This window comes from Jaculus jaculus, chromosome 8 (assembly GCF_020740685.1).
Source record: "Jaculus jaculus isolate mJacJac1 chromosome 8, mJacJac1.mat.Y.cur, whole genome shotgun sequence".
NCBI classification, from domain to species: Eukaryota; Metazoa; Chordata; class Mammalia; order Rodentia; family Dipodidae; genus Jaculus; species Jaculus jaculus.
Genome location: NC_059109.1, coordinates 75319639 through 75345752, shown reverse-complemented (window position 1 = coordinate 75345752; position 26114 = coordinate 75319639). Strand labels below are relative to the sequence as shown.

General features: G+C 42.9%; 1 protein-coding gene across 1 annotated transcript in view; it reads left to right on the top strand.

Moving 5' to 3' along the window:
• Adgrd1 (adhesion G protein-coupled receptor D1) overlaps positions 1-26114 on the top strand; it is a 125836-nt gene that overhangs the window by 61619 nt on the left and 38103 nt on the right. Inside the window, exon 14 of the mRNA XM_045157019.1 lies at positions 21481-21554. Coding sequence (XP_045012954.1) covers positions 21481-21554 — 74 coding nt within the window. The remainder of the gene's footprint in view (positions 1-21480; positions 21555-26114) is intronic.

Genomic DNA, 26114 nt, shown 5'->3' with positions numbered 1-26114 from the left:
CAAGTCCTCCTTTATTTCTTTTTTGAGTTTTTTTATGTTTCATAGTCACATCCTTGGATAGTGTTATTCCGAGGTGTTTAATTTTTTTGTTGCTATTGAAAATCAGACAGCCTCACTGATTTCTTTCTCTGTATATCTGTCCTTTGCATATAAAAAGGCTACTGATTTTTGTGTGTTGATTTTGTATCCTTCCACTTTACTGAAGGAATTAATCACCTCTAGAAGTTATTATTTTTTATTTTTAAAAATATTTTATTTTTAAGTGGTGGGGGGAGAGAGAATGAGAACACCAGGGTCTCCAGTAACTGCAAACAAACTCCAGACATGTGTGCCCCCTTGTACATATGGCTAACGTGGGTCCTAGAGAATTGAACCTGGGTCCTTTGGCTTTGTAGGCAAATGCCTTAACCACTAAGCTATCCCTCCTGCCCACCTTTAGAAGTTTTGAAATGGAGACTTTTTGGTCACTTATGTATAAAATCATATCATTCACAAATAGGGATAACTTGACTTCTTCATTTCTAATTTGTTTCCCTTTTATTTCTTTCCCTGTACTATTGCTTGGGCTAGGACTTCTATGTTGAAGAGCAGTGGTAAGAGTGGGCACCCCTGTTTTGTTCCTGATCTCAATGGGAACTCCTTGAGTCTTTCCCCATTAAGTATTATTTGAGTTTTAGGTGCTTTATATATAGCCTTTATTATGTTGAGATATAAACCATCCATGCCTATTCTCTCCAACATTTTGATCATGAAGTGGTGGTGTATTTTGTCAAATGCCTTCTTTGCATCAATTGAGATTAACATGTGGTTCTTATGATTAAGTATGCTTATGTGATGTATACATTGACCAATTTCTGTATGTTGAACCATCCCTCCATCCCTGGGATGAAGTCTACTTGATCAAGGTGGATAATGCTTTTGATATGTTATTGATTTTGGTTTGTGAGGATTTTGTTCAAGATTTTTGCATCTAAATTCATCAGGAATATAGACCTATAGTTTTCTTGTTGTATCTCTGTCTGGTTTTGGTATTAGTATGATGTTACCTTCATAAAAAGAGTTGGGGAGAATTCTCTGCTCTTCGGTTGTTTAAAACAGTTTGAGAAAAATTGGTTTTACTTCTCCAATGAAGGTTTGATAAAACTTTGGCTGAGGGGCTAGAGAAGGCGGCTTAGCATTTAAGGCATTTGCCTACAAAGCCAAAGGATCCTGGTTCTATTCCCAGGTCCCACATAAGCCAGATGCACAAGGGGGTGCATGCATCTGGAGTTCATTTGCAGTGGCTAGAGGCCCTGACATGTCCATTCTCTCTCTCTCTCTCTCTAAATAAATAAATAATATATTTTTTAAAAAACTTGGCTGAGAAACCACTTGGTCCTGGACTTTTCTATTGGGGGAGGTTTTTGATTACCTTTTCAATCTCAATGGATATGATAATTTGTTTAGGAGATTAATTTGCTCTGTGTATAGTTTTGATAGGTGTTATGTGGCTAGGAATTCATCCATATCTTCCAGATTATTCAGTTCTGTGGAGTAGAGGTTTTGAAAGTGTTTCCTGATGACTTTTCAAATTTCATCGATGTCTTTTGTGACCTCTCCCTTTTACTTTTTTCTTTTCTTTATTTATTTTTCTTTCTTTCTTTTTTTTTTTTTTTGAGGTAGGGTCTCACTCTAGCTCAGGGTGACCTGGAATTCACTATGACGTCTCAGGGTGGCCTTGAACTCATGGCAATCCTCCTACCTCGGCCTCCCAAGTGCTGGGATTAAAAATGTGCATTATGATGCCTGGCTCCTTTTTCTTTTCTGATCTTGTTAATTTGAGGCTTCTGTTTTTTTTCACTTGATCAAATGGGCCAGGGGTTTATTAATCTTGTTTATTTTTTCAAGGAACGAGCTCTTTATTTCATTGATTTTTAATAATTGTTCTCTTAGTTTCCAGTTCATTAGTATCTGCTCTGATCTTGATTATTTCTTTCCATCTGGAGCTCTTAGGGTTGGATTCTTCTTGTTTTGCCAATGCCTTTAGGCAGATAGTTAGGCAGTAGGTTATTAATCTGGGATCTCTCTGTCTTTGTAATTAAGGCATTTAGTGCTATGAATTTCCTCTGCGGACCACCTTCATTGTGTCCCATACGTTTTGGTAAGTTGTATTTACATTATCATTCATTTCTAGCCATTTTACAATTTCCTTTTTTTTTTTAAAGCATTTTTATTTATTTATTTGAGAGCGACAGACACAGAGCGAAAGACAGATAGAGGGAGAGAGAGAGAATGGGCGCGCCAGGGTTTCCAGCCTCTGCAAACGAACTCCAGACATGTGCGCCCCCTTGTGCATCTGACTAACGTGGGACCTGGGGAACCGAGCCTCGAACCGGGGTCCTTAGGCTTCACAGGCAAGCACTTAACCACTAAGCCATCTCTCCAGCCCTACAATTTCTTTTTTAATTTCTTCCATAACCTATTCATTGTTTAAAAGTGTGCTGTTCAGTCTCTAGGTGCTTATGGAGGTCCTGATGTGTATCTTATTGTTAATTTTTATCTTTAAGGCATTGTGACCTGATACGATGCAGGAAGTTACTTCAGTTTTCCTGAATTTATGGAGGCATGCCTTATGGCCTAATATATAGTCAGTTTTTGGAGAAGGTTCCATGTGCTGCTGAGAAGAATGAGTATTCTATAGAGTTGGAATAAACATTCTGCATATTTCTGTTAAGTCTAGTTAATCTATGGTGTAGCTGAGCTCTATTATTTTCCTGTTGCTTTTCTGCTTGGATGATCTGTCTATTGGTGATAGTGGAGTATTGAAGTCTCTGACTATGGTTGTATTGGTGTTTATTTCTGTTTTATTGTCAAGTAGGTTTCATTTTATAAACTGTGGTGCACCTGTGTTTGGTGCATATACATTTATGATTGTGATCTCCTCATGTTGCATTATTCCCTTGATGAGTAAGAAGTGGCCTTGTTTGTCCTTTTTGATTACTTTTGGTCTGAAGTCTATTTTATCAGATAATAATATATTAACACCTGTTTATTTCTTATTTCCATTTGCTTGGAATATCATTTTTCATCCTAAGAAGGTGTCTATGTTTAGTGGTGAGGTAGGTTTCTTGAAGACAGCAGATAGAAGGGATCTCTCTGTCCATTTTTCTGATCCATTCTGTTACCTTATGTCTTTTGATGATACAGTTAAGACTGTTAATATTTAAATTATAACTGTGAGGTTTGATTTAATCCCTGCCATGATGGGGTACTTTATGGAGTTTGGTGCTCTCTTGTGCTTTTACTTTTTTAAACCTGCTCTAGTTTTGGTTAGTGTGGTCTTCTTCTTATAGGCTCTTGAGATTGGTTGTTTGACTGTTCTGTGTGGAGTGTTCCCTGAAGTATTCTCTGTAGGTACAGCTCTGTATTTATATAATCATAAAGTTGACTTCTTCATGGGAAGTATTCCTTTCACTATCTATTATAAGGGATATGTTCTCTGGGTATAGTAGTTTGGGTTGGAAGCCATAGTTTTTCAGACTTTGTAATATTTCATTACAGGTCCTTCTGGATTTCAGGGTTTCCACTGAGGAATCTGTGGTGATGGGATTATCTTTGTATGTAGTCTGTTGTTTCTCTCTTGCTGCTTTTAGCACTCTCTCTTTTTTAATTGTTTAGGTTTTTAACTATGATGTGCCTTAGAGAATTTCTTTTTTGGTCCTGTCTGTTTATTCTGTGAGCTTCTTGTAACTGGATGGGCCTCTCTTTTGAGAGATTGGGGAAATTTTCTGCAATAATTTTGTTGAATATGTTTCCTATGACTCTGGCCTGTATTTCTTCTCCTTTGGGTATACCAATGATCCAGATGTTTGGTCATTTTATGGTATCTCACAGTTCCCTCATAGTCTGTTTGTATGATTTTTTGAAAGCTTTTGGCTTCCCAATCTTTTTCTTCTGCTGTCTTCCAACTCTGAGCTTCTGTCTTCCACATGAGTAACTCTGTTAGTGAAGGCTTGTAGAGGTTTGTTAAAGCTCTGTTTGGTTCTTGTTTTCTGTTATTTTATTTTGTATCATGTCCATCTCTTTTTTGAGGTACAATTTCAGTTCAAGGTCTGATTTTCTTGATATTTCCTGGAATTCATTCTTGCATTTGATCAAGTCTTCATTAAGCTTAATCATCTGTTTATGGAGATCTTCCTTTTGTTGACTCACCTTCAATTCATTTATCTCTCTTTTGAGGTTTCTATGTTTTCTTCAATTAAGTTAAGCCTAGTGACAAAAGCTGAGTGCTGGAAGAGATGATTCTGTTTAATTTCATTTATGCAATTGCTGGTTTTTTTGATGGCTTGCTTCCAGTTCAGCAATTATTTTGATCAGAGTCACATTACTTATTGTATTTTGATTTTGGGATTTAACATATTTGATTTCTCTATGATTTCATGGAGGTTTCCATTGTGGGACTAGGCATCCATGGTGAAGATCTCTGTTGTTTTACTTGTTTTTTTTTTTTTTTTTTTTTGACTTGTGGTCTACCCATCTTGGGTAAATGTTTTATTTTATTGAGGAGGAAGCTAGTATTTGTTCTTATAGGATCTTCAGTGAGTGTTCTGTTTTAAATGTGAGCTGGATTGGTGTAGGATGGGGTTATAACCACAGATCCACAGATTGTGGAAATTGCAAGTACATCAAAGGTACCTGGGGAACTGGGAGGTTGGGAACTCAGAGCTCTGATGTACTAACTCCACTTGCATGCACTCTTCAGCACACAGGAATTAGGGGTTGGGGAACCAGGAGCTGGGAAGCAGGAGAACCAGGGGCAAGAGGTCAGCTCCTACAGTGGCTTGTGTACCCTCTGGCTCAGGGTAATAGGAATTTGGGTACCCAGAGGTCAGTCCATCAGGAAACCTGAGCAAACAGCCTGCTTCTATAGCCCACATGCAGGGGCCAGGCCACTTCAAGCCAGCAGCAGGGGTACCCGGAGCAGGGAATTGGGAGGTGGGGAATGAACCAGGAGCTCTGGCCTACTCACTCTGCACAAACACCCTGTGGAGCAGGGGATCCAGTAGTTGGGGACTCAGGGGCCATTCAATCAGGAATGTGGAGCAAGCTCGCAGGGTCCAGGCAGCCCCAAGCCAGCATCAGAGGAACTGGGACCAGGTAACTAGGAGATAAGGGTGGATAACAGGGAAATCTGGCCTACCCAGTCCATGCATGCACCTTCTGAAGCAGGAGATCTGGGAGTTGGGGACCCTGGAGCCATTCAATCAGGAAGGCAGAGCAAGGGGTCTATTTCCACAGTAAGTTTGCAGGATCCAGGCAGCTCCAAGCCAACAGCAGGGGAACTGGGAACAGGGAACTGAGATGTGGGGAAGAAACTAACTGGGAGCTCTCTAATTCAGAAAGATTTTGATGGGTATGGACTCACTAAAGGCTAGTGGTAGCTTCTTATTGGAGTCCATAATCTTGGTCTCCATAGGATTCTGACTTGTTTCCCAGTTCTAGTTATGGGTTCCTTTCCACTGAGTGGATCTCATAGCCAATCAGAGAGCCATTGGTTGCTCACCTAGGCTGTGTGCCACTATTGTACAGGTGTGTACATCTTATCAGACTGGTTGCTTTCATACAGCAGTGTTCCCTGCTTGCTCACAACATTGTTGGCCATTATCCCCCAGCCCTCAGGTTAAGCTTTTCAGCACTATGTGGGAATTGGCTTCCTTCCACATTCAGGCAGATCTCTTGATGTTCTGTGTTGGCAGCATGTGTTGTCTTCAGAAATAGGGTCTTACCTTTTACCTCAGGTGGGAAATCAATTTCTTAGAAGTCTGTCTTATTTTGTGGGCCTCATAGGTCTCTCTGATCAACAGCCCAGCACGGATTATAACTAATTCCTGGTATTAGGAGTTACAAGCCAAAGACAAGTGTTTTAGCGTTAAGCTTCATTCCACCTTCCCCAGGGCCCTTCTTAGTGGACAGTCCCTCCATGCTTCCACTGAGGGTTATATCTTTCAGTCTACTATCCAGGAGGACGGTTTCTATGGTATTCAGTCATTTTGGATTTGGTTTTGTATATATCTCCCCTCTTCCACCTGTTCCCCTCCACCCAAACACTTCCATCCCTGTTATCTATCCTTCAAGTTGTCTGTCAGGTATGCAACTCAAGCTGTTGCAGTTTAAGAACCACAGATGAGGGAGAATATGAGACATTTGTCTTTCTGTGCTTGTGTGAGTTTCCTTAGTATGATCTGTTCTAGGTCTGTCCATTTTCCTATAAATTTCATTGTATCATTTTTTTTCCTTACTGCTGAGTAGAATTCCATTGTGTATATGTACCACATCTTCATTATCCAGTCATCAAACAATGGGCATCTGGGTTGATTCCAGTTCTTAGCTATTGTGAATTGAGTTGCTATAAACATGGTTGAGCAAATATCTCTGCAATAAAGAGTGGAGTCTTTAGGGTAGTTGCCTAGTAGAGAAATGGCTGGATTAGTTGGTAGCTCTATTTTCATCTTTTTCAAGAGTCTCCATATTGATTTCCATAATGGTTGTACAAGTTTGCACTTGCACCAGCAGTGAATAAGGGTTCCTTGCCCCCCATATCTTCACCAACATTTATTGCTGTTTGATTTTTTTAAAAGTATACCTTATTTATTTATTTTTTATTTGAGAGAAATAAGCAGACAGAGACAGAGAGGGAGAAAATGGGCATGCCAGGGCCTCCAGCCACTGCAAACGAACTCCAGATGCATGCACCCCCATGTGCATCTGGCTTACATGGGTCCTGGAAAATCGAACCAGGATCCTTTGGCTTTGCAGGCAAACACCTTAACTGATAAGCCATCTCTCCAGCTCCTGTTTGATTTTTTTCATGCTTACCATTCTTTCTGGAGTAAAGTGGAATCTCATAGTTGTTTTAATTTGTATTTCCCTGATGTTGAAAATGTTCTTAGGTGAGTATTAGCCATTTGTATTTCTTCCTTTGAGAACTCCCTATTCAGTTCTCTACCCCATTAATTTTGTTTTTATTTTAGAGGGAGGGAGTGGGGGTGGAGAGAGAGAGAGAGAGGAGGAGAGAGAGAGAGGGGGAGAGAGAGAGAGAGGGAGAAAGAGAAAGAGAAAGAGAAAGAGAGAAAGAATGAATGAATTGGTTCACCAGGGTCTCAGGCACTGGATTGAACTCCAGATGCTGGCTCCACCTAGTGGGCATGTGTGTCCTCATGCTTGCCTTACCTTTATGCATCTGGCTTACATGAGATCTGAAGAGTCAAGTATGGATCCTTAGGCTTCTCAAGCAAGTGACTTAACGGCTAAGCCATCTCTCCAGCCCTGCCACATTTTTTTTGAGTGGATTGTTTGATTTTCTTTTTATTGCCTACTTTTCTGAGTTCTTTGTAGATTCTAGATATTAGTTTTCTGTCAGTGGTATAGCTGGTGAAGATTTTCTCCCATTCTGTGAGTAATCTGTTGGCTTTGTCTATGGCATGTTTGTCTGTACAAATGCTTTTAAGCTTCATGGGACCCCACTAATTGAGTGATTGTTTAACTTCCTGGGCTACTGGGATGTTGTTCAGGAAGTCTTTCCTAACTCCTATATCATGGAGAGTGTCCCTTATTTTTTTCATCCAGTAGTTTGAGAATTTCAGATCTTATATTGAAGTTCTTTCTTTTTATTAGTTTTTTATTCTGCAAGTACAGGCAGTTTGGTATCATTATTAGGCTCATCCATGATCTACCCCCACCCCATTGGCCCCTCCTTGTTGAGGTATATGGGTCGTGCATTGTGGGGTTAGCCCACAGTTGTTGGTATGATAAATGTCTCTGTATATCATGACCCAACATGTGGCTCTGACATTCTTTCTGCCCCCTCTTCCGAAAAATTTCCCTGAACCATGTTGGGTTCATTTTTGGTCTGCTTTAGTGATAAGGTGTTGGGGGCCTCTGGGGCTCTGGCTCTCTGATTTGGTAGGCGTTGATTTTTCTCTGTGTTGGTCTCCTTCCCCCTTGTGCTGGTATCCGGTTCATCAGGAAAATAGCACCCTTGCTTGTTTCGCCAATTTTCCTTAGTTTCAGTCAGGCCCTTTTGAGGTATGATGGGGTAGCTCTCTCCTTAGGATCTGCATCTATTTGAAAAGGAGAAGCAGATTCTCCAGTGGAGAGTAAGTTAGCACCTGGTCAAATGAGATAACCCTTATTTTTTTTTATAGAGCGTTTAATAGGTGTAGGCCCTCTTGTACCCTGTGATTGATGGTAACTTGATATTGGAGAGTGGGCTTATGTTTGGATATGGTTCTGACTTGTTTCCCAGTTCCAGTTATGGGTCTCGTATCACTGAGGGGATCAGTTAGCAGAATCAAGAGCAGTTGGTTCCCCACCATGGCTGTGTGCCACTATTGCACTTGTGTGGGCATCACAACAGGTTATTTGCTGCTACATAGGTTGGCCATGAGTTGTGTGGACAGATATTGGTCATTTCCCCCAGTTGCCCATGTAGCACCTTCTGGTACTAGACACGCTGACTGTTTGGGGACTGACTCTCTCCTGACTTCCAGCCATCCATTTGTAGTTGATTTTTTGGTACATGGCCAGAAGAATGGTTCTAATTTAATTTTTCTACATGTGGTCATCCAGTTTGTCTAGTACAATTTGTTGAAGATGCCATCTTTCCTCCAGTGTACATTGTTGGTACCTTTGTCAAAGATCAAGCAGGTGTAGTTATTTGAACTAAGGGCTGGGTCTTCAACTCTGTTCCACTGGTCTATATTCTATTTTTATGCCAGTTCCATGCTGCTTTTGTTGCTATGGGTTTGTAGGATAGCTTTAGATTGGGTATGGTGATGCCTCCAATAGTGTCTTCTTTGTTGTTGTTTTTGTTGGGGATATTTTTGGATATCCAAAGCTTTCTGCCATTCCATATGAATTTTGAGGTTATTTTTCTACATCTGTGAAGAATGATGCTGGAATTTTTATTGGTATTGCATTAAATCTGTATATTGCTTTTTGTAGAATTGCCATTTTTACAATAATAATTCTACCTGTCCAGGAGCATGGAAGGTCTTTCCACCTCCTCATGTCCTCAGTTTCTTTCTTGAGTGTTTTTATGTTTTCACTATATAGGTCTTTCATATCCTTGATTGGTGTTATTCCAAGGTATTTTATTTTGTTGTGGCTATTTAAAATGGGATGGCATTGCTGATTTCTTTCTCTGTATGTTTGTCTTTTGCACATAGGATTATTATGTGCTGATTCTGTATCCTGCCACTTTGCTTAAGGAATTTTTCACCTATAGAAGTTTTATGGTAGAGTATTTCAAGTCACTTATATATAGGATTATGTCATCTGAAAAATAGGGCTAGTTTGACTTCTTCCTTTCCAATTGCATTGCTTTTATGTCTTTCTCTTGTCTTATTTCAAGGACTAGGACTTCTAGCACTCTGTTGAAGAGCTATAAGAGTGTGCATCTCTGTCTTGTTCCTGACCTCCTTGAGTCTTTCTCCATTAGTATGATTTGGGTTTTAGGTTCTTTATATATAGTCTTTACTATGTTGAGATATAAACCATCCACACCTATTCTTTCCCGCATTTTAACTATGAGGTGATACAGTATTTTGTTGAAGGCCTTCTCTCCATCTGTTGGCATGACCATGAGGTTCTTGTGTTTAAGATTATTTATGTGGCGTGTTATGTTCATTGATGTCCCTGTGTTGAACCATCCCTGCACTCGTGGCAGGAAGCCTGCTCGAGCTGTGTGGATAATGCCTTTGATATGTTTTGAATTCAGTTTGCATAAATTTTGTTCAGGAATTTTGCTCCTAAGTTCATCAGGGATATAGATCTATAGTTTTATTTTCTTGTATATCTGTCTGGCTTTGGTATTCAGGTGATGCTAGCTTCATAGAAGGAATTGGTGAGCATTCTCTGTTCTCCTATTACATGAAAAAGCTTAAGAAAAAGCAGTTTCCATTTTCCAATGAAGGTTTGATAAGACTTGGCTAGGAATCTATCAGGTGCTGGACTTTTCCTTTTGGGGATGTTTTTAATCAATCTGAATGGATGTAATACATTTGTTTAGGGAATTTATCGGCTCTGAATTTAGTTTTGGTAGCTGATATGTGTCTAGAAATTCATCCATTTCTTACAGGTTATCCAAGTTTGTGGAGTAGAGGTTTTAGAAATATGTCTTGATGATTCTTCTAATTTCATTGATGTCTGTTGCAATCTCTCCCTTTCATTTCTGATTTTTGTTAACTTGAGGCTTCTCTCTTTTTTGTTTGATCAAATTGGCCAGGAGTTAATTGATCTTGTTTATTTTTTTTTTCAAAGAACCAGCTCTTTGTTGTATTTTCTTAGTTGTTTTCTTAGTTCATTAATTAATTCATTAAGTTCTGCTTTGATCTGAATTATTTCTTTCTGTCTGAACTCTTAGGGTTGGATTGTTCTTGTTGTTCCATTGCCTCCAGATGGATATTTAGGTTGTTAATTTGAGATCTCTCTGTCTTTGTTGTGACAGCATTTAGCACTATGAACTTTCCCCTTAGGACAGTCTTTATTATGTCCCATAAAATTTTGGTACAATGTGTTTTCATTATCATTTATTGACAGAAATTTTACAATTTCCTTTTGATTTCTTCCATGACTTATTCATCATTGTTCAGTCTTCAGGAGCTGGTGTAATTTCTGTTCTTTTTCTTGTTAATTTCTACTTTTAGTGCATTGTGGTCTGATATGATGCAGGAAGTTATGTCAATTTTCCTGAATTGATGGAGGTATGCTTTATGCCCTAGTATATGATCTATTTTGGAGAAGGTACCATGGGCTGCTAAGAAGAATGTGTATTATGTAGAACTGGGGTGGAAAGTTCTACATATGTCAGTTAGGTCTAATTGATCTGTGGTATTAGTAAGCTCTATTATTTTCCTGATGATATTCTGTTTGGATGATCTGTCTATTGATGATAGTGGTGTGTTGAAGTCCCCAACTATTATGGTATTGGAATTTATTTCTAGTTTGTTGTCAAGTAGGTTTTGTTTTACAAAATGTGTGCACCTGTGTTTGGCATATATATAAATTTATGATTGTGATGTCCTCATGTTGCATCATTCCCTTTATAAGTAAAAAGTGTCCTTCGGATTACTTTGGGTTTGAAGTTTATTTTGCCAGCTAATAATATAGCCACACCTGCTTCTTTCTTATTTCCATTTGTTTGGAAAATCATTTTCCATCCTTTCACCCTGAGGAGGTATCTATTTTTAGTGGAGGTGGGTTTCTTGAAGACAGCTGATAGAAGGTCCATTTTTCTGATCTACCTGTTAACTTGTGTCTTTTGGTGGATGAGTTAAGACCCTCAATATTTAAGGCTATAACTGTAAGGTTTGATTTAATCCCTTCCATGTTGGAGGCTTTATGGGGTTTGGTGCTTTCTTGGGCTTTGTACATTTTCATACCTGCTACAGTTTTGGTTATTGTATTCTTCCTTATGTAGGCTCTTGAGGTTGTTTGTTTGACTCATTTGTGTGGAGTATTCCCTAGTGTGTTCTCTGTAGGTTTGGCTTTGTGTTCATAAAGTCATAGAGCTGACTTTTATTATAGAAGGTTTTCCTTTCAGCATCTATTAGAAGGGATACTTTCACTGGGTACAGTAGTTTGGGTTGGAATCCATAGTTTTTTGAACTTTGAAGTGTTCCATTACAGGCCCTTCTGGCTTTCAGAGTTTCCATTGAAAAGCCCGAGGTTGCCTTTGTATGTAGTGAGTTGTTTCTCTTTTGCTGCTTTTAGCACTATCTCTTTGTTTTCATTGCTTAGGTTTTGACTGTGATGTGCCTTGGAGAGTTTCTTCTTTGGTCCAGTCTGTTAGGAGTTTTGTTAGCTTCTTGTATATGGATGGGTCTCTCTTCTGAGAAGGTGAGAAAGTTTTCTTCAATAATTTTGTTGAATATTTACTTTATGCCTTTGGCCTGAGTTTCTTCCCCTTCTAGAATATTCATGATCTGAATATTTGGTTATCTTAGGGTACCCCACAATTCCTTTATGTCTGTTCATAAGACTTTATGCAGTTATCGAGGTGTTTGAGCTCATGAGCAATTTCTTCTATCTTATCTTACAGATCTGAAGTTCTGTTCTCCTCATGATTAACTCTGTTAGTGAAGGTTTCTATAGAGGCTTTTAAAAACTCCATTTGATTTTTATTTTCTATTGTGCCTTTCTGTATCATATCTATTCCTATGTCATGTTCCAGTTTCAAGTTATGGTTTGATTTTTCTTGATGTTTCTTGGGATTCATTTTTGCATTTAATCATGTCCTCATTAACCTCAGCTGGTTATTGAGATCCTCTATTTGTTGACACATCTTCAATTCACTTATCTGTCTTTTGAGGTCTCTGTGGATTTCCTTTATTATGTTAAGCTTAGTGACAAAAGCTGTGTGCATTTCATTTATGTGATTGTTGGTTTTTGATGGTTTGCTTCCATCTATGTTTTCTTTTATAAATTATTTATTTATTTGAGGGAGAGAATAGGCACACCAGGGCCTCTAACTGATATAAATAAACCCCAGATGCAGGCACTACCTTGTGCATCTGACTTATGTGGGTACTAAGGAATCGAACCTGGGTCCTTTGGCTTTGCAGGCAAGTACCTTAACCAGTAAATCATCCTTCCAGTCCTGTTTTTTTATGGGGAGGAGGGAGAATTGATGTGCCAGGGTCTCCAGCCATTGCACTTGAAATCCAGACATGTGTACCACCTGGTACGCATGTGAAACTTTGTGTCCTTGCATTACCTTGTACATCTTGCTTATGTGGGATCTGTAGAGCCAAACATTGGTCCTTAGACTTCTAGACAAGTGACTTAACTGCTAAGTCATCTCTTCAGCCCTCTTCTGTGTTTTCACTGGAGAGTTCCATTGTGGTATTGGGCAATCTTGGTGGGGATCTCTCAGTCTATTGTTTTGCGTGTATTTGTGTTGTGGTCTACCAATTTCTGTGGTACAAGTCTTTTTTGGTCAAGGGGGAAGAATTTGTCCTTGTAGGATCCTAAGTGAATGTTCTGTTTGGGGTTTGAACTGGTTTGGAGTGGGATGGCATCATATCCACAGATGCACAGGTTGTGGGGTTGCTAGTGTGTTAGCAGCTCTGGGCTGGTGACTGATACAAGAGCTGTGGTTGGTGATCTGGAATCTCTTCAGCTCACTATCTCAGCAGTGTCCTGCCTATAGAGCTCAGGAGAAGGAGTCTTGCCCTGAGCCCCAGGGCACACCCGCTGAGCAGGTTGTGGAGGACACACTGGCCCCTCTGGCAGGTACTTGCCTTCTCTAGGAAATATGGCATCAGAAACACCACAGCTCAAGTGGCAGACTCAAGAGCCATGTGAGTGCTTTTATGAACACCCAGAGGAGCCTGGCCCCACCAGAATTCAGGTTCAGGAGCAATGTGAAAGACATGAAGGAAAGGCTGGGTAAGCTGCCAGGGAGCATGGCTTGGGCTTGGCTTCTTTCTTTGTCTCACTGCGCATTAATGTAAGAAAGAGGTTTGTGTATCATCTTGGGGAAGTTCTAACCAGGTGTATACAGATAAATAATGCACAATATACACACTCTGTGAGCAAGAGGCATCTGGGAGGGAAAATAGCCCAGATAGAGTACTGGCAGTCAAAGCTGGCGGGTGCATCTGCCAGAGTGGGGGGGGGGGCTCATCACTCTGTCCCCAAAGTGGGTGAAAGTGCCAGGCAAGGTTAGGTGTGGACAAAGAGTGCTTCCTGGATACAGTAGTCTTGAGAATACATGCTTACCAGTGAGTCAGAGAGGCCTGTCCCTCCCAGCAATGTAGGCTGAAGTGGCTATGGAGGATGGCCACACTGAGCATCTGCCCTGGCAGGGGTCATGGATCACCTCTGTGGGAAATACCCATCCCCCTGACAGCCTACTCTCTATAGGCTCTGACCTCTGCATAGAGGGAAGGACTAGGGCTTCTCAGGGTGTGGGAACCTTTCTGAGCTGCCCAGTCCCAGTAAGGTAGGTAGGGACCCTGGTGGCTCTGTGGTCAATTCTGGGAGATGAGCTTGGAGTTAGACCTTATAATGCCAAGATGCTTTCATTCCTTCAGAACCAAACCTGAAAATCTGCTGACAGACTGAAAAAACTGAATTAAATACATATAAAATGTGTTGGCAACTTATGACTGGACATGGGATTTCTCTTTTTCTTTCTTTTTTCCAACAAGAACTTGAAGCTTATAGTCTGGAATGGGAGAGGAGGCCCTGTTGCCATGTACATGCTGTGGTTCTCCCACCAGTTGACTGTAACAGCTTCTTAGTCAAGGCTTATCCTGTCAACATGTTCAGCACTGGGACAGCCAGCAGCCCCTGTAGGCAGTGAACACTGCATCTCTCAATTCCCAGCAAGGAAGTGTGGCTGGGCCATGTGTCCTTCCCTCCAAGGGCTCTGCTCTCTCTGTACTTGTCTAGCTAGTGCGACAGAATGAAAGTTGCATGCTGGGCAGAACAAGGGTGACCCAATCCCTGCAACATCACTATATCGCAAGGACAAAGTTCAAGGAGGCAGGAAGTCACCTGTGCAGTGGAGAAGTAGAGAAGAGGGCTGGGGGGAAGGCCCCTGAGTAGAAGGACAAGGGTCAAGCTACAAGGACCATCCAGAGATACAGGAAGCCTGGAAGCACACACCAAGAGGCCACACAGGTCCTCTCAGGCCTAGTGATAGCTCTGAGGGAAGGATGTCACCATACTAGGTGGTGAAGGCCTGTGAGCAGCAGGGTAGAGGTACCCAGTCAGCAGACAGGTGGATACATCTGGAACTGAGGGCAGAGATTTTACTGCAGAGAGGCTTTGGACACATTGCCACTCTGAGCAAAGCCAGTTCTGTTAGTGAGAACTGAAATGAATATCAAGTATCATCAGAGTTCCTCAAGGAGGTGGATGACCCATTGGGGACCATTCCTCATCTACCCTTCTGATCTCAAGATCCAACTTGGCTTCCCCATCCTTCTATGTTTCTTGGGAGGGAATTGCTTTTGTGGTTCTTGAAGGGAGTCTAAACTCATGCAACGTAGGCATTCTGCCATTGAGCCATACCTCAGGCCCCACACTTATACTTGAGGTCCCTGCACACTGACCATTCAGGGAGTTACAGGGACGCCATCCAAGACCAAAATTCACAGCCACATCCCTGAAACTATCAGGTTGATCACCACACCTAGGCTGGTTGCAGAGCTCCATAGAGCTCCTGAGTGGGTGCAGGGAAGGACTATAGGGTCAGTGGTACCAAGGGACTCTGGACATGTTTGACAGTCAAATACACCAAGAAAGATGCACAGGACAAGCACTAGGTGGTTAATCTGCAGCCCTGGGTCTGACCTGGGGAATCTATTGGGCAGAAATCAGACTTACTGTGTTAAGAAAGAGGAGAAAATGATCACACTTCCAGCAGCAGGTGGGAGGAAAAGACCAGGGGCAGGAGACCTGAGGGTCTCTAGATGCTGACACTGTGATAACTGTCCACTGTTAGAAGGACCTTTGGCTTTCCGCTCAGTTTTATATTTCTTTTTTATTATTATTGACAACTTTCATAATTATATATAATAAAGCATGATAATTCTCTCCCACCACTTTCCCATTTGCAACTTCACTCGCCATCATATTCCCTCCTCCTCTCAATCAGTCACTCTTTTATTTTGATGTCATCATCTTTTCCTCCTATTATTAGGGTCTTATGTAGGTAGGCACTGTGAGGTCATGGATATCCAGGCCATTTTGTGTCTGGAAGAGTGCATTATAAGGAGTACTATTCTTCCTTTGGCTCTTACATTCTTCCTGCCACCTCTTCCGCAATGGACCCTGAGCCTTGGAAGGTGTGATAAGATGTTTTAATGCTGAGCACACCTCTGTCACTTCTTGTCTATGGTGCCCTTTGAGTCATCCCAGAGGTCACCACCATCTGAAAAGAGAAGCTTTTCTAACCAAAAGTGAGAGTAGCATTTACAACTGGCAATGGACATTAAGAGAAGTGCTTTACTGGACAGTTTGGTGAGCATAATATATGCATTTAGCCAGAAACCAGCAGGTATTACACCCCTAGGTCTCATGACCTCCCCCATTGTAGGTTCACAGTACCAGGCATGTATTATTTTCCATGAAGTAGGCCTCCAGTCCAATTAGAAAGCAGTTCGTTTCCACCATGATAGATATGCCACTGTTGCACCCGTTGGCTCATTTGTCCTCACTGGCCAAACTTAAGGCTTGCAGTGTCCACTGTTGTTTATCTCCACTGATGACTTCTCTCTCTCCCATAGGGTTGCATGCAACATAGCTTTTTCCAGATTTCTGTCAGCTGGTCTACAGGGCAGAGGTTTTCAGCTCAGCTCCAGCAGGATTTCTCAGTGGCCTTGCAGCCCAAGCATGTCCCACTCAGTTTTGACAAGATTTCATGGAAGCTTCTCTGAAGCCCTAGCTACCATGGAACCAATGTGGTTTCAGTAACACTTTCTGTTCATTTCTGTAAATGGCCCCAAATGCTTGGTGAAGAAGGGCAGTTGTCACCAAGTGAGTAAGAGGACAACTGTGTCTTTGAAATTAAATACTTTTGTTGTCAGTACCATACCAAGATCAGCATGGCTGTCCATCTTTCCATGCCTTCAGGAACTAAGAGAGTCATGGCACACAGCTGCACTATTTTGGATTGGCTAAAGAATGAAAATCATTTCAGAGTCTCCTGTTCAATACCATAGTTCACTGCTAGATGTGGACCCAGACCATAAGAGCTCTGAGCCTTTGTGATAAGATTTCTCCCTGAATGCCTCACAGATGTATGGTACCTGGGCAGGAGAATAATTTGTTCCATTCTGAGGCAAACTGTTCAAATTCCAGATCCCAGGTCATTTCAAAGTTCTTTGTACTCTGAAACAACATAGCAATTTCCCCTCCCTCACCTGGCTGCTGGTTTACAGGCTGTTTATGAATTATGTGACAAATGGGAGCCAACAGGTACTGATCTTGGGAACCCTTGTGGGGGCGTGGTTTAAGATTGAGCTCACAGTAAAAGGCAGATCTATCTCCAGATAATGACCAGACAGAAACCTGAGTCCCATTTTGCGCAGGCCCCATTTCCAAGGCCTACTGCATCAGGAACTGGCAGTAGGTCTCTCCAACCCTGGCACAGCCCCTGAGGCCTTGGCTTATGTGACTGCCCTCACCATTTCACCTTCTATGCAGTACAAGCTGTGGGTGGCTATAACTGAAGAGGGAAGAGGCAGGTCAGGAGGAGGAGTGGCCGCGCTCTAGGACTGAGGCCTGTAAGAAACTGAAAGAGGGCTGGGGAGATGGATGAAGCTTGGTGGATAAAGCACTTGCTACCCAAGTGTGAGTACCTGAGTTCACAAGATCCCTAGAACCTCACACAAAGCCAGTTACTGTAGTTGACACCTGTAATCCCAGCGTGCCTATGGTGAAGTGGGAGGCAGAGACAAAAGAATCCCTTGAAGCTCATAGGCCTGGCACGTACAGCAGAGAACAAAAACGATTCTTCTTCCAACAAGGCAGAAATTGAGGTCAGCTACCAAGGTTTTCCTCTGACCTGTACATGTGTGCTATGGCATGTACATGCCTTCACTCACACATGTGAACACACACACACGCACATGGAAAAAAATGACATAAAGATTTTGGTAGGTTCCAATGCATGATGCTGAGATGAATTGTTCTTGAAAGTGAGCGCTTTATTAGAAACGCTTTCTACCATCATACCACAGGCAGCATGACTTGGTCCTGAAGGGGTTGAAGGAAAGAGAGAGAGAGACAGAGACAGAGAACCTTCAGTCCCATGGGAGAGGAAATTCCTCTCTCTTAAAGGCTTCTCAAGGAGGGGGAATTTTCCATGCCATGGAGACTCTGACTGGGTTGGGATGGGAGTCAGGAAGCACTAGATAAGACAGTAAAGTTATACTTCAAGGTTGAGTCAGTCCCATGGCAGGAGAGTAGGGGAGGGATTGCATAGCCTCTATAGGTGTAGCCTATCAGCTGCGGGCATGACCTGGTTTGTGAGGCCATAGCTCCTGCTCTAACAAGGCCCACCCTACAATCTGTTACTAAGGGCAAGAGCATGTCAGTAGTGCATAGGTGCCATAAGGGTACATGTGGTCAGCACTTGTCCATGGCAGGAGAACACTTTCAGTCCAAAGAGGTAGAGAATCTGAACAGGGGGCTACATTGAGGAGGCCTGGGGTTGTCCTTGTATGACTGTACTCTGGAAGGGGCCTAGACAGGATGGTGTGTCCCCAGGTATAAGTGTAGGGTCTATGGACTTCAGTTCCTTCTGCCTACCTCTTCTAGAGTGAGGATCAAGGTGGGAGCCTACAAGTTAGGCATGAGCCTAAAGGTGGTAGGGTGAGGAAGGCAGAGCATCTGAGGCCTCAGCACAGAATCTCACCTGGTCTAAATGTTCCCTCCTGTCCCTAGAGTGCTCAAAACCCACTGGCTGCTGTCAAACTCTGGGATGGGGACCTGACCACCTGCTCCTTTATTGCACTGTCTGGACCCTGGCTCTGAGCACCCCTGGGGTCTGGGGCCTGGGGCTGTCTGGGCTATTCTGGGCTGACTTAGGACTCTCTGAAACCAAGAGAATCAGAGGGCCTGAGGGACTGTGGTTGGATTCATTTCCTTGTCCCCTCCATGGCTTCTATCATTCTTGCTTTGCCTAATGGTGGGACCCTTTACTGTTCAGAACCAGGCTGGGCTTTTGGGAGGAAGCTGGTAGAAGGTAAGGGACAGCAAGGGAGGACAGGGATTCGTCTGACCTCTGCCTCTGGGCACAGGGGCATTTTTGGCCATTATGTTGCTTTTCTGAAGGTCAGAATTAAATAGTACCATATGTCTTCTGCTGGAGGACAGAAATAGATAAGTGGTGTCTCTCCAACTTCCTTATAGGTAAAGTCATATACTCAAATAAAAAGCAAGCATATTTCTGAATAAGGAATGGTAAGTGGATTCTCAGATTTATTTTAGCTTGTACCTTGCCTATGACAGTGGACAATGGGCAATCAGCTGATTAATCCCATCTGGGATCCCACTCTGGAGGCGGAGCGTACCTAAGCTCTACAGGAACTTCTCTGTGCCTCCACAGTCCTAGACACACACCAGGTGTCTGGGGAAGAATTGAGTTGCATGGGAAGGGCCAGCTGTCTGTTAGAGCCTCCATGGGGACTTCACCTGCCTGGCCCCCGACTGACTAAAGGAAATGGCTCTCAGCTTCACCCTGGCTGGAGATCTGGGAGCTGGATGGGCTGTTGGCCTCCCACGTTTCTCTGCCAAAAGGAATATGGGCTGGGTGAGATGACTCACCTCTTCTCTGGCATAACCACACTCCCATATGCTAAAAATCTGCTGGGTACCTCCCAAGGCCTGTTTTGGAGGCTTGCTAAGGGCCTTCCTCTCATGCACAATGAAGCAACTCACTTTCCACAGCCTAGCACTGGAGCTTGAGGACTCACTGGGCTGGGAGTTCCTATTCTGAGATGTGACCTTGGCCTCCAGACTACACATGCCTGGCTTGTTGCACCCCAGCCATCTGCAAATTGCCTTTGAAGGGTGATTAAGTTCTGTCCTCCAAGAGTGGTAGATGTAGAAGCAGAGCCACTGAGAAAAGAACCCAAGCCTCCTGCGGAATGTGAGGTTTGCTTGCTTTAAACAATTTTACGTGACCCAGGTGGCACACAGCTACACCTCCTTATTTTTTAAAAAATTCTACTGACAATTCTCATACATGTATATAATATAATTTATGGTCCTATAAATGGAAAAATGGAGGTTCAAATGCATAGGCTCTGAGACCACACTTTTAGCAATAAGAGGTTTATTAATGGCTCAGAGGGTGTGTCTTTAGATTAAGGAGGGCTGGAGGAGGGGAGAGGAGATGGAGAATTAGCTCCTGCATCTCAGGGCCACATGCAGGGGAGGAGGCAGCTTATGGTATGTCTGTATGGGGGGGGTGACTAAGGGGCCAGGAAGTGAGGACAGAGTGATAAAGAAAGAAACAGAGAGGAAAAGAGAGTGGGAGAAAGAAAAGGTGAATACAGAGAGTAGGCAGCTGATAGACATGATAGGCGACACAGCAGGGTTTCTCCCAACCAACTGACTGACTGAGCCAAACATCCTGTTTTTATAGCCAGAAAGGAGGTGTTACAAGGTATGTATGTTGAACACAGTGGTTATTAACATTTTTTTGAATGGATATTCCTTAGAGATCAGAATTCCCAACTACCTGCCTATGAGCTTTCATATTCACAGTAATTCATACAAACATTCCAACTGTGCTGGGTGCAGAGTCACTAGGACAAATGAGTCACTGGTTTTCATGCTTCGCTCTCACAGAGGGAGGCAGACAACACAATTATAAGTAGTAAAGAACAGGTTGTTCTGGACAGTGTCATCAGGTAGTGGGAGCAGAATGGCGCCCCCTGGTGATACACTGAGATGTCAGCAGGTAGGTAGGCTTCCAGCTCTGCAGTAGCTTTGGAGCAGGCACTGTCCATCCTGCTGTGGGCACTTCTGGCCACCAGCAATGGAGGATGTGCCCTTGTGCCCTGTCCACTTGGGTTAGGGTGTGTGTGGCTTACCTGATGGTCTGTCAGTTTATGAAGAGGAAAAGATGTCTCTGGGAAGTGAAGGTCAAAGACTGGTGGCATTTACAGGTCAGAGAATGGGGCTAATGAGAGGTGCTTGACTCATTTGTAAATGATTTAGACAAAAGGTCATGTGTCCTGGGGGAAAACACCTGTGAGCACCTTGGATTCTCTAGCCCTTGGCGGAAGTCCTAGAAGGACCTAGCTTCTGTCAGGGTTGAGTCACTACTTCAGAGCACCTGAGCCAGCCTCCAGAGCTGTCTGGGAGACGATGAGAGCTCTACCAAGGCAGTTTTAGCTTCTCTTGCTCATTCCTTAATCCATTTGCTCCTCAAATGTTTCATGAAGAGTTGCTGTGCGTTGGACATTCCAGGCACTGGGACTCAGTTGTGAGGTACAAAAGGCTCTGTCCTCATTCCTTACTTTCTGTAAGAGAAGACAGCAGACAAACAAGAAAATATGGCATTTGCCATATGGTGACTAATTCTATGAAAAGAAAATGAAAAGAATGGGTACAGGAAGGACAAAGTGGTTTTGCTTTGCGTGTGCTAGGAGACTGCTAGGAAACCTCTGCACAGAGGGAGGGAAGGTGGGTGGAGGGAGTCTTCATGTTGACTTGGGTAAAGAGCATTCTAAATGGAGGGCATAGCAGGTGCACAGGCCCAGGGTGAGGAATGTAGGATTGTGGGCTGCTGTGGGCCAAGGAGAGCATGGCATGAAGTGGGGGCCAGTGGCTTGGCCCTCTCTGACCATGACGGGAATGGAGGGAAGTCAGTGGTGGTGCTCAGCACCAGTCCTGGATCTTCAGTATGTGAGGGGCCAACCAGGAAGTTGGCCCATCCAACTGTGTCACAAGTGTATCCATTTTCTTTCATTTCAGACTCATAAACAATACAGTGATGCCACCAATGAGAGCAACTGCCTTTTTCTATACTGCGCCTTCCTGGACTTCAGGTACTGTTGGTATGGGAGGCTCTGAGGTGGAAGAAAGGCAAGAGGAGAACAGGAAAGGATAAGGTCCCAGCTGCCACAAGGTGTACAGCTTAGGCCAGTCACCCACCATCCAGATAAGATCTCAGTCCTCCATGTTTGTATAGGCTAAAAATGCTCACTTTGGGGCAGGACCATCAGGCACAGCTGGCTGCTGCACTTATTTATCAAGTAAAGTCATATGGGGTGCCATGGGGTCAGATGGAAGATGCTGTTGGAGTGAAGCAGAGTTCTGAAGTCCTCCAGTTCCCATCATGAGGGTCTTGAGGAAGGGCTCAGGGACGAGCATCAGGGAGCAAATCTTCACTGGTTCACAGGCCAGAATATTTGTGCTCAATTCAGTTTTTATTTGAGGTTAATGTCCAAAATCATTATCTAGGAACAAACTACCCAATATCAAGAGGCCCAAATACCCTGAGTAAAATATGGGCAATAGACCATTTGCCAGCAGAAGACATACACATGGCCAAGAGGTGCAGGGGGGAAACTCAAGATCACTAATCCTCAAAGAAATGCAAATAAGACCACAGTGAGACAACTTCACTCCAGTAAGAATGACTATTATTAAAAAAGACAAGGTGCTGGAGAAATGGCTCAGTTGATAAAGCACCTGCCTTCAGGTATTAGAGCCAGAGTTCAGATCTCCAGGTCCCATGTAGATACTGAGTGAGTATGGAGGCCTACCTGCAATCCCAGAACAAGGGAGCCAGAGACAGGGATCTCTGGGAAAGCTAGAGTAGCTAAGTCAGGGAGCTCTTGGTTCACGTGAGAGACTCTGTGTCAGTAAATAAGGTGGAAAGTAATCCAGAAAAACATCTGACACCAACCACTGGGCTCCACATACGCATGCATGTGCACTTGCTCCCATATGCCTGTACACACACGTGTGTGTGAGTGTGTGTGTGTGTGTGTGTATTCTCCACACCACCCACACAACATATGCAATAAAAAAGAGATGAGAGTTTGGAGTCTGGGAGAAGGTGGCCATGGCATATGAGGCTATGCATGGCAAAGAGCAGTGCTAGAGGCCAAATCAACACTTCAAGATCTGAAGCAGCTGCAGGTTAGTGCCTGTACAAGTTCCATGTAGACATCTCGCTCACACGCTTCATCCAGGACACAGTCACCTAAAGCCTGGGGACCATGTGACATCACCTTAAAAGCCAATACAACTCCTGGGGAAAGCTCTTCTATGACCTTCAAGAAGAGGGGTCAACTTATAAGTCACGACCAACTCCAGGAGTTATAAATCAGAGGAAGAAAATGAGAATGTGTTCCTATCATAACAGACCGTGTTGAGGAACCATAGCTGGAGTTCACCAAGAGGAGTGAACTGAGTAAGGAGCAAGTATCATTTCCTATGAAATCCCACTGTTATCTCCCATTTGTATATGTAGCCTTATCTTCTCTTTGGCCTCAAAGATAAGGAAAATAAGGTATCATGAGAGATACTAGAGCTTGATAATGAATGACTTTGTGAGGCAGAAATTTATCATCACTTTTTATTTGTTTTTTTTTGTTTTGTTTTTGGTTTTTCGAGGTAGGGTCTCACTCTGGTCCAGGCTGACCTGGAATTAACTCTGTCATCTCAGGGTGGCCTTGAACTCATGGCAATCCTCCTACCTCTGCCTCCCGAGTGCTGGGATTAAAGGCGTGCGCCACCACGCCCGGCTTCTATCATCACTTTTTAATGCAATATGTTCCCCATAGGCTCACGTGTCTGAACACTCAGTTCCCAGCTAGTGCTGCTGTTTGGGTAGACTGTGAAATTTTAGGTGGTGGAAAGTTGCTAGAGGAAGTGGAGGACAGGGAGGACCTTGATGTTTTATAGCCCAGCCTTCTTTTCTGTTCACTCTGCTTCCTGATTGTGGATGCAATATGACCAGTGACCTCAAATTCCTGCCGCCATGCCTTCCCTGCCAGGATGGAATTTAGTCAAAATAACAAACCCTTTCCCTCCTTAAACTACTTGTCATGTATTTGGTCACAGCCACGAGAAGTAAGAACTTTAAGATCTTTACATATATATGAAGCATCTTAGATGAGCTAAGATTCCTAAAGTTAAAAAAAAAAAACCTTTCCTGATGGAGGAGAAGCCAAGCCAAGCTGTTTCTCACCTATCACAGTGAGCTGGACATGAGCTCACACAGGAGAGCTGCTCCAGAATGCTGCAGGAGATGCCGGTGACTTCTCAGCAAATGAATCAATTTGACTCGCAGTCCTGAGTTCACCACTTATGAGTTCTGTGTAACCTACACAGTCAATCACAGTCTCATGAAAACTACAGGCAATATTCTATCAGGGATAGTATAAAACATTACAGGGAATAACAAGAGCACCTGCCACTTGGATGGTCTAGAGTACTAAGTCTAGGAAACTGACTTCATCTCCCCCTTCCAGAATCAGCAGGGTGGAAGAGTATGAGAAAGCCCTGAATGTGAAGCTGCTAGAAACTAACCTCTTTGAAACACAATAAACTAACAACTTTCCTTATGATATCTTCATGACAAAAACTGTCAAGTGCCCCTCACCTCGGACCACAGCCATGCTCCTGGACAAGTGTGTTAGGGAGTTACTTGAAGTGACCAGCATCAAATCCTACATCCATCCCTGATCACCTGAAGATCATGAGCTTGTTGGCCAAATGGCACTGCTCCAAAGAGTATCTGACCAAGGGCTTTGAGCTATTTGTCACAAAGAAAGAAGTATACAACTCTTGCCTTGAGCTGAACTGAAGAGCAGGTCACGGCCAAGGACTCCTGGGGATGAGGCTGTAATCATACAGGAAAACTGGAATGTGGGCTGTCCCCAACAGCTAGCTGGGGCATAGACATTGATCACATACATCAACATGCTCACACATTCCATCATGAAGTCATTCTGTTTCCTGCCATGGAACCTAAAGATAAGAAGACTGTAGCAGCCACTGAAACACTGGTCATTCAGCTGTTGGCACTTCTGTCGAGAAATGCATTTCTTCAAAAGATCAGGTCTGTGAGCATTCTTTTATGTCACCATCCTTTGACCAGCACAGTTCAGTTCAGTTACCAGAAAAGGGAAGAGGAACTAAGAATTTTATGTTTTTTACTTCTGTTACAAACATTAGTTTATATATAAAAAAAGATGAAAGTCAACAAGTGCTGGAGAGGGTGTGGAGAAAATTTCCTTAAACAGAAGCAGAGAGGATGGACATGTGGTTTAGTGGTTAAGGTATTTGCCTGTGAAGACTAAGGACACAGGTTTGGTTTCCTCAATACCCCATAAGCCAGATGCACAAGGTGGTACATGTGTCTGGAGTTTGTTTGCAGTGGCTAGAGGTCCTGGTGTGCCCATTCTCTCTCTCTCTCTCTCTCTCTCTCTCTCTCTCTCTCTCTCTCTCTCTCCATATATATCTCAAATAAGTAAGTAAATAAAAATAAAATACATTATAAAAAGAGAAGCAGAACTGCCCTGTGCTCCAGCAAGCCCACCCCTGGATGGGTATGAATCCACCATGGAATGAAATCAGTATCAAGAAGAATTTACTTAGCATTGCCATAGGAGTCAACCTATGGAATCAATGTACATCAATAAGTGTGCACTTAGTATATCTCAGTTCTCAGAGATAGCCACTATCTTGTGTAAGCCAGAAGCCTACACAATTCTCAGATGGTAACTCATTAGCAAATAATTGTTACTTGAGAAAATTCAATTTTTATTGTATAGTTCTGATAGCTTTGACAAATATATCACTAGTGGAGTGTTCTGTAAATATCTGTGAGGTCACGTTAGGTGGTAGTTATGTTGTCTTCTCAAATTTTACTATTTTTCTGTCAAGTTATTCTTTATAGTTGGTTCTTTGTATTTATGGGTTCTTCCTGGATATTTAACCAAGCATGAACTGAAAATGTTTGGGGGAAAATATGTACTGAACTGTACACTTATTCCTAGTCCCTGAACAATTGGCATAATAGTCATGTGCATGTCTTTTGACATGGTAATTGCATAAGTCATCTAGAGACAATTTCATTTATATAGGAGGATGTTCAAGTCCTGAACCATTGTATGTAAAGGTCTATATGTAAAGCATCCACAGATTTAAGATCCATGACAGTGGAACCAACTCTGAGACTGATGAGAAGTTGGGTTCAGTAGTGCAGGATGATAATCCCAGCTTCTTGGGAGGCTGAGACATGAAGCTCACAAATTCAAGGCCTAGACAACTTAGTGAGGCTCAATCAGAATAAAAAGTAAGAAGAGAGCTGGTGATGTGGCTCAGTGGCAGAGTGCTTGCCTAGCAGCATGCTTGGGATTCATTAGTTCTGTCTCTAATGCTAAGCTCAGGGCAGGGGGATTCTGAGAAGGGGGAAGTTCAAGGACGGGGCAGTGTGGATTCTCCACTCTGATCTTAGGTTCATCTCCCTGTTTTTTATCATTGGTCTGTAATGTATCTTAAAGCTTTGTTGTTGGGAGCACATATAGCATTGTTAGGTCTGGCTTTTCTCTTTGTGGAAAGCCCTTCTTAACCCTGGGAAGTAGACACTT